This window comes from Hemicordylus capensis, chromosome 2 (assembly GCF_027244095.1).
Source record: "Hemicordylus capensis ecotype Gifberg chromosome 2, rHemCap1.1.pri, whole genome shotgun sequence".
In the NCBI taxonomy this organism is placed as follows: Eukaryota; Metazoa; Chordata; class Lepidosauria; order Squamata; family Cordylidae; genus Hemicordylus; species Hemicordylus capensis.
The window spans coordinates 184,823,769-184,835,799 of record NC_069658.1 but is presented as its reverse complement, the minus strand read 5'-3'; the positions used below and the strand labels follow the sequence as shown (position 1 = coordinate 184,835,799).

At 45.4% G+C, this 12,031-nt stretch overlaps 1 protein-coding gene across 6 annotated transcripts in view; it reads right to left on the bottom strand.

The window, feature by feature from the left end:
* Window positions 1–3,050: 3,050 nt before the first annotated feature.
* Window positions 3,051–12,031, bottom strand: part of ATP2B3 (ATPase plasma membrane Ca2+ transporting 3) — a 156,927-nt gene continuing 147,946 nt past the window's right edge. For 4 of the 6 annotated variants that reach the window (XM_053298108.1, XM_053298103.1, XM_053298105.1 and 1 more), the window contains one exon: window positions 3,051–6,979. In XM_053298108.1, coding sequence (XP_053154083.1) covers window positions 6,656–6,979 — 324 coding nt within the window. In that variant the 3' untranslated portion in view covers window positions 3,051–6,655. The remainder of the gene's footprint in view (window positions 6,980–12,031) is intronic. The other 2 variants (XM_053298106.1, XM_053298107.1) reach the window with 1 other exon arrangement.

Here is a 12,031-nt window from a genome sequence, read left to right as displayed (position 1 = left end):
GCAAGGATGCTGACAGGAAGTAGAAGTTCTGGCCTCTGTTCACCATTGTCGATTCACCCTGTGTGTAGGTCTCAATTTAAACTTGTGTAAATGAGAGACTGGTGTGAGACTGGATCCCACAACATTCAGGAATACAGTTGGCCAACACATCATGAGGAGGAATTCTTGTCTCCAGGGGTAAAAGAGGATTTGGACCATGCGGACTTCTATGGGGCAGTAGGCAAGTTGCAGCAGAGGGACACTGACTGGGTGTCCAAAGGCCTTTTTGAGAAAGTAGTCTCCCCTCCTAAGTAATGGAATCGCTGCCAACACCACCCGGTGCTTCTAAGCATTAAGCAGACACAATCCATATGTGTTTGCCACCTAATGGTGCAGCGGGGAAATGACTTGACTAGCAAGCCAGAGGTTGCCGGTTCGAATCCCCGCTGGTATGTTTCCCAGACTGAGAAACACCTATATTGGGCAGCAGCGATATAAGAAGATGCTGAAAGGCATAATCTCATACTGTGCAGGAGGCGGCAATGGTAAACCCCTCCTGTATTCTACTAAAGACAACCACAGGACTCTGTGGGTGCCAGGAGTTGACTCTGACTTGACGGCACACTACCTTATCCATTTATGTTTTCCTCTAACCATGGAAACTAGGAACTTGTTCTTATTCCAGGTTCTCATGACTCTAAGGGAGACTACACAGAAAACCTCAATGCTGTGATTGGAATAAAAATGGATACATCTATCTCTTTTTATTTGCATGTATTAATCTGTTGTATGACTCAGACTGAGGTGGGGTTTATTTTTGGAACTTTGGCTGGTTTTCTTCTTTCAGGATGAGACTGAGCAAAGGAGATTTACAACTCTTTGCAAACACGGGGAAGGAAACGGGTCTGTCTGGTAAAGAACAACATGAAGATGTTTGGAAGCTGTGCTAAATGAGGTGGTTGCCTCCATCCATTGAAAGTTGCCCCAAGACTCTCAATGACTTCTAGGAGCACATGGTTTTTTAAGTACAACATCTTTAAAAAAATCATCATGCAGATATGTTCATCAAAGAGTCAGGATTGGCTGCAACTCCTTGTTAAATGTGTACAGGGTGCCTAGGTTTGCTGCTACATAATGGATGGAATGACCTTGGACTCTTATCTAGAACTGTTATTTCAAAATATGTTAACCATGTGAAGTAGAAACATGCACAAATCTGGCCCCCGCAACCTCCTTGGAAAGTTATACAAAAGTCCTGGACTACAGTTACGGTTATGATCCAATGTGTGCAAAGACCTGCAAGTGAGAGAAATATCCAAACATACTAGAAATTGAGTTCATCCAATTCATATTGCATGGCAATGGCTTTGAGGCATACCATTGGGAGTCTACTTTTGGGCAAAATATAGCATGGAATTCATTGCCATGAGGTAGTGACAACTTTAAAGAAAGAAAATTGTGGAGGCTAGAGTGATTTGTGGCTATTAGTCATGATAGCTTAATAGACCCTCCATGTTCACAGGTGGGATACTTTGAGCACCAGGTGTTGGGGGAAGAACTGCCCATCTCCACTGTATCCTGCAGGGGAGCTTTCCTGAACACTTGTCAATGTGGGGAGATAAATTGGTGTAGATGGACTTTTGTCCAGATCCTGCATAGTTCTTAGGTCCATTTTGTGCTTGCACCTCTGTCCATTTCTCCTGGGAATTGCTGCTGCGGTGGCGGCGGCAGCATCTCTAATGGGTTGGCCAGGTCTACTTGTTATCCTAGTATGGAGGAAGAAGCTCAGGGAGGTTGCCTTAGCAGCCAGAGCAGTGGTGGCCAACCCCTTTTGCAAGTGTGCCACAAGTCAAGCCTAAAGTAGTAGCCAGTGTTAACTCCTGTGCACATCAAAGTGCTTCTACAGCCCTCTGTGCTTTGGTGTACTTTTGCTTCTAGCCTACTGAGAGGGCAACGGTACAGGGAAGGCAGATCTTTCTCCATCCCTGACTAGGCTGAAGCTGGGCCTACTGGCCCATATGCTGTTCAGTTACTCACCTCTCCTGTTTCTGCCGCTCATGGTTGCAGATTGGCCACTTATGTGCCAGAGGACATATTGTTCCAGGTGCTTCCAGGGTGACCTGCGATTGCCAGGTATTTACAGTGTACTCACTGCATATATATCTCATAGAGTGGGGTGGGGACCATAAGATGATACAAAGCCTGACAGGGCAAAAATGGAAGTTGTCATTGGCTGTGGTCCTCTATCCCTTGGTATTTCTATAGTAGAAACTTTATATACTTAGTACTGGAATGAAAACCAGTTCACTGGAAACATCAGTAAGGACCATGGTGGGGTGTGTGAGATGCTAGTCTTTTTTTATGTCTGTGGTCCACCCACTCTTCCAGGCCCAGTAATATGGCTAGCTAGCTTGATTCCTTGGGAAGGAGGCATTTAGAAGCTCACTGTTCCCCCTTCCCGTTCCATGATTCCATACATCTAAGGGACCATTCAGAAATGTCACACATCAAGTGAAGTTGGCATGGGATGGGGGGAGCAAAACTGTGACAGAGATAGACTACTAAAATGGAGCAAAGTGTGACAAAGAGGTTGCAAAACTTTTTAAAAGTTGATACATTTTATAGATGGGCCCTAAATGGGGCAGATTTGGCTTAAACCTGTTCTATCTATCTGACACATTTATCTCGATACTTTTGTGACATTTGGATGGTCCCTTCAACTTGGACAAATGTACAAGTGCCTTTTAAAACTTATTTATTTATTTATTTATTTATTTTAAAACCTTCACCTGCTCCCAAAATTAATATGATTTAGAGAGAGAACAAATGTCCCCAACAAGAACAGAATCTGTCCCCTTTTAGAAGGCATGTCTGTTCCCTCCCACAATCATTGTGAACTAGTAGGACTCAATGGTAAAGGGCTGTCAAATTCGTACAGCAGCAAAGTGACTTCTTTTTGTGTGTGTCGTGTGTGTTTGTATCAATAGTATCTACAATATGGAGTGAAAAGAAGCCCAGACAGGAATGAATGGTTTCCTTTGCCCCATTCCCTTTCCTTGTAAATTAAACACTTAAGATTTCTGATTTTATTTTCTTTAAACACTCAGATGAGGAAAAAGAAACTTCTTTTTGTTTTGTGTTTTCATTTTGTTTTTCTTGGAAAGAAAAGATGGCGACAAAAAGATTTACAGATGGGTTTGGCATTTGCCCTTCCGAGGAAGGGATGGCTTTTTTGATAGCGCTGCAGCTGGTATTTTCAAGCAGGTTTGCCCTTGGAAAATACTAGAGTATGTTCCACAGATTCTAAATATTATGGACCTTTAGCCTTGATTTAAACATCTAGAAGGCTAAGGCTGCAAGGGGCTTGAGGGCAGTGTTTCCTCTAACGGGTTCCCAGATGTTGACTACAACTCCCAGAATCCCCAGCTATAATGGCTTTTGCTTGGGGATTCTGGGAGTTGTAGTCAACAATATCTGGGAATCCCTATTAGAGGGAACCACTGTTCCCTCTAACAGAGATTCCCAGATGTTGTTGACTACAACTCCCAGCATCTCCAGCTGCAGTGGCCTTTGGCTGGGAAATATGGGAGTTGTAGCCAATAACATCGAAGAATCCCTGTTAGAGGGAGCAGTGGAGGGAACACTGGTGATTCATCTCTACAGACCAAGACAAAGAATCTGGGTAGGGATAGCACCCTTTTATCTTGACTCCTACCTTGTCCAGTTTTAACCATTAAATTCAGCTCTGTCCTCTGTACAGTCCTGTATTTAAAAATTATCTGTGCAGACCTCAGCACTGGAAGCTTCAAGAGAACTCATGACTCTACTGAAGGACTTTAATCCTCTCTTAAGTTCATGCCCAGTCATTGGTCCTGGTTGAGGCAAGGCCTACACCCTTTACCAGGTTCTCTGTCCACTGCCATAGAAAGCCAGTGGCATGGTGGAATTTTGGTCAGGTTCTTTCTGACAATTTTGTACAATTTAGGTTGGTTTGTGCTGACAGGGAGAAAAGGAAGAGAAGAAAACAGGTTTAATGTGGTGGAAATGATTCTCCCCTCTCAGCAATACATTTTTATAGCCATGTGCCACAAAATCCAGCTGTTTTGACTCTCTTGGCCTTTTCTGTCGTAACCAGCTAGACTGATAGTTCTCAAAACACGAGGGCTATGTAGGAGAGCCAGCATGCTGTATCAAATGGTGTATTGGACTGAGACTGGAAAGGCCCTCATTTCAATCTTCACTCAGCCATGAAGATGGTGGCTGTGGACAAATCACGCTCACCCCTCATTAGCTTATTGAGGGGATAAAATTAAATAACCCTTTATAGGCTACCCTGAGCTCTTTGGAAGAAGGGTGAATTATAAATATATAAGAAATTAGTTCCTTCTTTTTACCCTCAGGAGTATGGCCTACTCATAGTAAGTAGGACCAGTGCAGCAGGTGAGCCAGGAGCAGGGGCGTAGCTATAATTAAGCGAAGGGGTTCAAAGAACACGGGCCCCCAGCTCCTGAGGGCCCTCCAGATCCACCCCTCCCTATTTTCTTCATTATCTCCCTCACTCTGGGGGGCCGCCAGAGAGAGGGAGGAACACGGCCCCTCTTCCCTACCTATGCCCTGGCCAGGAATGCACACTCTGCAGCAGCAGCAGCAATTTCTATACTCTGGGGCTGGCCCAGCCCATCTTGGTAGATAAGGTTGAGACTATAAATGGTATTCACTGTCCTCCTGTTAATTAACATGGGGCACAATCCATCAGAATGTTCTGCTGACCAGCCTTCACTTAAATGGACAGAAGCTATACAATAGTATGGTAGTGCTCACTCATCTCAGTGATGCTTGCAGGGAGTAAGTTCCTGGCGGATTGTGCCCCGTGGCCCAGTCTTGTCTGACTCCCACCTCGCCAGTCTTAATTGAGCTCCAAATCCTTTGTGGGAGGCAGCTGCCACCATGATGCTTTATGGTAGAGTCGCCTCCATCTCAAAGGTACCTATTGGATCTTGCTGAGGCTGAACTGCATGAGCTCCTGACTAACAGGTTACATCTCTCTCTCTCTCTGGGGCAGGGAGAGGATAAAGCAGAACATAATGTGTGAAGGACGGCCCTGAGGCAAGGAGGTGTGGATTCCAGCCAGAGCTGTGGCCCATGCAGTCCAGAGTTCATGTGTCTCTTGAGCAGGTTGGAAAGCAGCATGCAGTCCTCCCAAATAGTGCAAAAAGGGGACATTGGAAAGCATAGGAACATGACTGGACCCTGGAATAAGGCTGAAAACAAATCTATAATATTAAATTAAAAGAAGAAGCCACAAGGGATGAATGAGCAGTCAAAACTACTGGATATAGGCCACTGGGCACTGCAGCCTTCTGCAGACACTGCCTCCATGTTTTCAAATGTCTCTCCACAACCATGGGGGCTGGAAACCTACTTTGTTTTCAAAATCAAAGGTACATTTCTCTGAAATACAACTTCTTTGACAGATCCCTTGCAGAACAGTACAGACTGGGCAGTCTTGCCCAATGCTCTGATTTAATAACCCAAAGTACCAGGAAAGGCATTGCTGCCTTTTCTCTGGTGCGTGAAAAGAAAAAATACAGTCTACCTTTCCCCCCATAAACACTCTCCCTTGCTCAGATATTTCTTGGAAACTGACTAAATTACCAGCTATAGGAAGCATTTGGATTGTGAGCACTTCAGGGGGTTTGGTGGGCAGTGCCCCATTCCAATGGGGCCCCCATTCCAATGCGGCCCCCATTTTGGCTACTGTTTCTGGATAACTGTCTGAAAAGGCTCAAACGTAGGTCACTGTAACCAGACCCTAATAATTTCAGTCACTCTGCAACAATGCAGCACTTAGCCCAACAGGGCTTCAGTTTCTCAGTTACTCAGCAACTGACCCACAGTCAACTCCCCCTCCCAAAAAGAAATCCTTCATTTTCCTTTCCTGGCAAACCCTGTTATAAAATACAAGCTACAGCGAGCAATGATTAAAAAACAAAAACAAAATTGCCCCAGATTGAAATTCCATCGGGGAGGGGGAAGGAGAAAGGAGGGTTTGATAACAGGCATGCGTTATGGTCAGAAGGTCCGTTAATACATCTGTTGGTTGGTATCATATATATATATTTAGGATAATAGTTGTCTAGATTATTCCTTTTTTTTCTTCCTTTTTGTTGTTCGTTTTCCGGTGCAAATATAGTTCCTTTTTTAAATTTTGGAAAAGAAAAAGCTGAAAAGAGGTCCCAGAAATAAAACAAAGCAACCCCTAAAAGGGGGATCATTGTGGGTTCGGTGAGTGTGTTTAGTGTCCAAAGAGAAACAAAGAACAGACTAGAGAAATGGGTGATTTTTCCTGTACACCCTCCAGGACTCAGCCCAAATCCCTCATGGGTGACTCTGAAGAAAACATATCTCCCCTCCCCATCCACAGTATGCACTATCACATTCATTGCATCAACTTAGTTTCTCTTCTTCATTTGCCTGAGCCATCCAGTGGCGGAAATCTTTGTCCGTTTCCCACCCCAGTGAGAGAGAGAGAAAAATCTCCAGCGTCAAGAGGAGAAACTCCATCTCCGGCTCATTTTCCTTCCTGACTCTCTCAGTTAGTCCTTATCTCCCAGAAGGAACTGGATACCCCTGCTGTGCACAAAGTCATTTCGACCACTTGCATGGTAGGGTTGTGTTAGAGGGAGGTTTCCATGCTGTGGAGCGGGCTAACTGGGCTGGATGAGGAGGTAGGTGTCTTGCTGACATCAGTGCTTAAGTAGATGCCGCTGTCAATGGCATTGTTGTTCTTGTTGGGGGATGGTGGGGGGCTGGCCCGGAAGCGCCGTCTCGGGGGACCCTCGCTCTCCTCCACATCTGTATCATCAATGAGGGGGATGTTGTGGATGTAGTCATTGATCAAGAACTCGGGCGTCGTCATGAAGTTATGGATGGAGGTCTTTGTATCCGGCTTCTCCAGCCCTTCGTAGAGGGAGCTACGGAACGCTTTCACTACGCGGATCTGTAGGGAAGGCCAAAAGGAAGGAGAAGAAAAAGAATGAGAGCTTGACTCGTGGCTGCTGAGCCCAATGTCAGGCCATGTTTGTGGGTCTTGCTAACAGTTCACCCTCTGCCATCCTGGCTTGGTCACGGGCAAGGCTGAGGAGTCGTGATAGGACCCAGGAGTTCTGCTACCTAACTTTCCCCCCTTACTCAAGGCCACTCGTTATAAGGCACTGCAGACTGAGTGTTGTCAATGGCTCTCCAGGGTTTCTTAGGTATTCCCAGTGAATTAGTCGTCAGCCCTGTTAACTAATTAAGGGCACATCTGCCCTGAAAACTTATACTGGCTTCATACCAGTTCAATTGTCATGGCTTCCACCACAGAAGCCTGGGAACTCTGCCTTGTTGCAGGGACTGAAATTTCTTTGGCCAGAGAGTCCTAGCCCTCCTAGAAGAACTACAGTTCCCTGGGGGAAAGGGAGTGACTTTTACACCAGTATATGTCTGCTGTGTCTTGAAGAGCTTTAACCTGGGGATGGCAGAGATTGAACCTGGACCTCATTCCTACAAACAGTTCATGATACTTCTAAGCTTTGCTCTTTTACCAACCTTCCAGGGTGATCTGAAGAAGCCAAGGGTTCTAACTCAGGCCTCTGAAACAACCACTGGTCTATGGATGGCACATCAGGCATGCATTGCAACACTAGGGCTCCTGATAACCCTCCTGTGCAGCCTAAGAAGCCTATTCTGACAGTACAGCTAATCTCTCCATTTGCTCTGTCTGCATCCCAAGGTCCTACTAAAGCTGGGGGGAAAGAATTATCTGCTTATAGCCAGCCCTCTTCTCCCATCTCTCTGTTATCTGGACTACATTACATTGTTTCTAGGTGCTTGGCAAGGCAAACTTTTCCATGGCCTGGTTGTACTTGGGATCGTCTAAATGAATCCTGGTGGACACTGAAGAACAGGTGGTTGGGAGAGGGGGACTAAAGGAGCCCTCATCAGCAATGAAGAACAAAACAGAAGAAAAGGGAATGAGAAGAGCAATCAATGGGAAAGAGGAGAAGTGCAAGTAGTTCAGTGATGGGAGATGGTAGTTGAATGTGGCTGGCCATGTTTTACACTTGGTGAAACCATCTGGTGGCTCTGCAAGAAGTGGTAGGGTATGGAGGCTGGAAATGAGTTTAATCTAAAGAAAATAAGAACAGCAAACAGGTGAATATTAAAAAAAATCTATTTTCACACTTCCTCCTTAAGAAGGACTCTGAATTGTTGGTTCTGACAGAATGTTAGTGAACAGCAGAATTGTCATACCTACCCTCTGCCTCTCTACTATCTGATTTCCCCATCCCATCTTGCTGAAGCTTGGCCTGGCCCTGTACTAATATGAAGTGACCCTAGCATTTTAAATTCAGCTGGGCTCCTTTAAATTTCCTTACAGTACAGCACATGTTAGCAGCTAATTCATCAAATGGTTCCTGGGGAGTAGCGGTAATTTTGTCAGCTTCTGAGAAACCTTCATCTATTTTCAGCCTGCCTGGCTGGAGGAGCAGAATGAATGGACTGCCTCTGGAAAAGTTAGCTCAAAAATAAATGGGCGGTGTTGTTGCCTCTCTTGTCTTGCTCCAGCCCATGGCTCTGCTCTTGCAGCGCTTTGTGAGTAGCAATATATCAGGACACCTTGCTTCCTAGCAGGGATGTTTGTGGTTTACAATTGCTGGTGGATTCTGGTGTGGAAGAAGAGTAGACTTCCATCACACTTCTTCTCCCCACGAAAGGGATAGGAGTAGCCCATCTTGACGAATGCCCAGAAAGCTGGTGATGGACAAGAGATATATAACGTGGACAAGGCTGCATGCTCAGTGAGTAAGAGGAGGATTGAGGCACAAGAGATCCCAGGCAGGCGGCAACATGCATTTGAGTGCTTATGCTTTCATGCTGTATCATGCTTTGGGAACAAGCAGGGCCCATCCAGCTCCTTTCTCAAAGGGATGAGGGAGGGGGATCATATCACCCTGAGGAGAAAGTCTGAGGGAGAGGGAACAAAACAAACTTTTTAATAAAACCACCCTAATAAAATTTAGAAGCATGCAGGAATGGCAGAAATATCAGGTCAGATTCCCAGAGGTAGTTTAGCAAAGAAGTATGAAGCAGGGGCCTCCCTAATTATCTTTTCTGCTTTGGCAAGGTCATAGTAGTGGTGGTGGTGGTGGTGTATGTGTGTGTGTGCACGTGTGCGCGTGCGCGTGGGCAATTTTAGATGAAGACAACCGGAACTCGTAACTTCTGTAGTCAGCCATGAGAGAAAGCCCTCACTGCAGCCTTCACACCACATGGTATAGCGAGCCATTGATCTTTGGCTTTTGGTGGATCCTGCCCCAACCTTTTATTTGTTCTGACTAGATGTATCATGAATACTGACAAACCTTTGACAAGTGGTAACTCACCATAGTGGGCATGTGACCACTGGATGAGCCACTTGTTTGTATTGTCCTGCCAGAGGTGAAGAAAATCTTTCCACACTTCTGCAGAACTGAGGAGAGTAAAAGGCTCCTCAGCGCATGGCAAAACCGGCCTACCAACGGAGATCAGTACATATACCCCATAGGTTAGCACTTCATACACATATTCACCCATGGTGAATGGCAACAGGGTAACTTTCTATGCATCTATATAATCCTAGATCTTGCAGGCACTACTTTATATTTGGAGCAGTTTTGGCTTTTTGGGTCTAATGGCCAAAGGATTTACGTCAGCATCACCCGAGGAATTTGAGGAAATTGGGAAAACCTTCCGCCTATATTGCTCCATGTTGGGAATGGTTTATTTTGGCCTCCCACCAGGCATCTGATCAGGCCTATTTTAACACTCTGGGTTCTGTCAGGTTTCAGTCCCCGGTGGCTTGCTTACTGTGTTGCCTATTTAACTTTATAATATTGTCTGCTGAATCCAGAACAATCTTTTGCCCCTGAGTTCAAAGGTGCAACTGTCACAGGTATTGGCTTTTGTGCACCAATAAGGGCAACAGAGTTGTCCTGACTCACAGAGCACAATCTACCAGACAGCTGGTCTATGCAAGTCACATGAAAATGAAGGCAATGGAATGGCAGCTTGTTTCAATGGGGTTTGGCAGGAGAAGTTCTCAGCAGACTGTATCCTATGTTAAAATTAGTTGGAAGGGGAACCATTTTGATTTTCTGTCTTAGACACCAGTGTATCTTGGCTGAACCCTGTCTGTCTTAAATGTTACTTGTACTGTTTAGTGCCTTTGTTCCAACGTGTTTTCTCCCCCAGAACTGACAGCTGAGTGGATATAACACCTTTTAAATCTCTAATTACAGCTGTATCTACATGGCTGTTTTAAACTGGTGGTTTAAGTATTAGGGTTCCCTAAGCGGGCAGGAAAGTCTCTAAACTACACACAGTTTAGCATCATAAATATATGGGTCTTAAAGTCTTGGGCTGGGGGAGGCCAACCAAAATTATTTAATTCCAATTCTTCATGTATAAAACATGAACTAGAATGATGTGTGTTTACCTTGGTATTAGGAGTGGTGCCCATTTTGTGATCTGCCAAGCTCAATGTAGACCTGCCCATTCTGTCAACTGCCAAGCTGAATAGGGCTCATTGGCCACAGCTGCTAATCTACCACTTCTTCTTGTTGCCAAATGCCTGTTGTTGGCACTTGGCAGGCTATAAGACACAACAGATGGGCTACATTCAGCTGGGTGGACCACAAGCTGTAGAGGCCTGCCCTGAGGAGAATGATCCTAAAGAGGCTTTTTAACTCTTAAAGAGGTTGGACATATTAAAGGATTGTTACTTGTTTTTAAGGTGGGGGAGGGGGAGTAAACTAAAACAAACCAGGCATTGGATAGGGCATTCTCTTTTTTGGGGGTGGGGTTGTTCTCAAGGAAGCTGGTGATGCTAGCAGACTTGATTCCCAACCAAGCCATGAATCCGATGTGTTGAGCCGGCCTCTTGGAAAAAGTGTGCAGTGCTGTGCAAATGGAAAAGCAAGATGGCGGAAGGTTTGCAGCCACTGGCACACATAGCAAAAAGCACCACTGTGAGCGTGCAAGTTGCAGATGCAAGAAGCAGAGATGAGTGGGGGAGGGATTGCTTTCATGCTGCAAGAAAGCTGGGGCAAGAAGACCCAAATGGTTACTTCAGAAAAGCAAAATGGCACAAACAGATAATGAAAGATGTCTCCAATCACAGCCTCAGGAAAGGAAGAGAAGAAAGACCCATGCATTGTTGCAACAGTACGGTAAACTTTCGAGTATTGAGGCCCATCCTTGCTGTTTTGGGGAGGAGACGAGGGATAAGGGGGAGATGAGTTCATGCTGCGCCACTGGTGCCTCTGTCCATGCCTTGCAGGCTTCCCTCCTGCCCCTGGCCAAAAGCGGGTGGTAAGACACAGAAAAGAAAGAAGATGAGTCAGCAGGTTGAGGTGGAAAAGCATTGGGGGCAGGGAGGTGCCCTTTCTGAACATGAACAGTAAGGCCTTAAGGCACGGTGTCTACACTGGACTGTTTATTTCCAGCAGCTCTGGAAAAGTTGCAGAGCCAGGAAAGGCACTATTGCCTTTCCCCTTATGGACATATCTGAGTTACAGACTTAAACTGGTTTAATAGTTATTCCCACTCCCCAGGAAACTGTAGTTCTGTTAGGGGAGCTATGCAACTGCAGCAGAGAATTCTCACCACCCTCACCAAACTCCAGTTCCCAAGGTTCTTTGGGGAGACGCCGAGATAAACTAGCACAGAATCTATACTGTAGATTTTGTGCCTTGTGTCTCGTGCCTTAGAGGCCCAGATTTTGTTTCCTGTCCTAAAGTATCTCAGCATGTCTTGTCTTCTGGAAAGTGCACTAGTGCAATGTGGGAAGGAACTGATTGTCCAGTCGACGCTTGTGTCTGCCCATCAGTGGGGTTAGAATTTAGATTTGAGTTCAAACATGGGAGCCTATCTCTGAACTAGAGCCATTCCCCCTATATAAAAAGGATATTTAGATGATAGAATCCAGGTCCCAGGATTCCATCACACTCTATTATTTATTTATTTGATT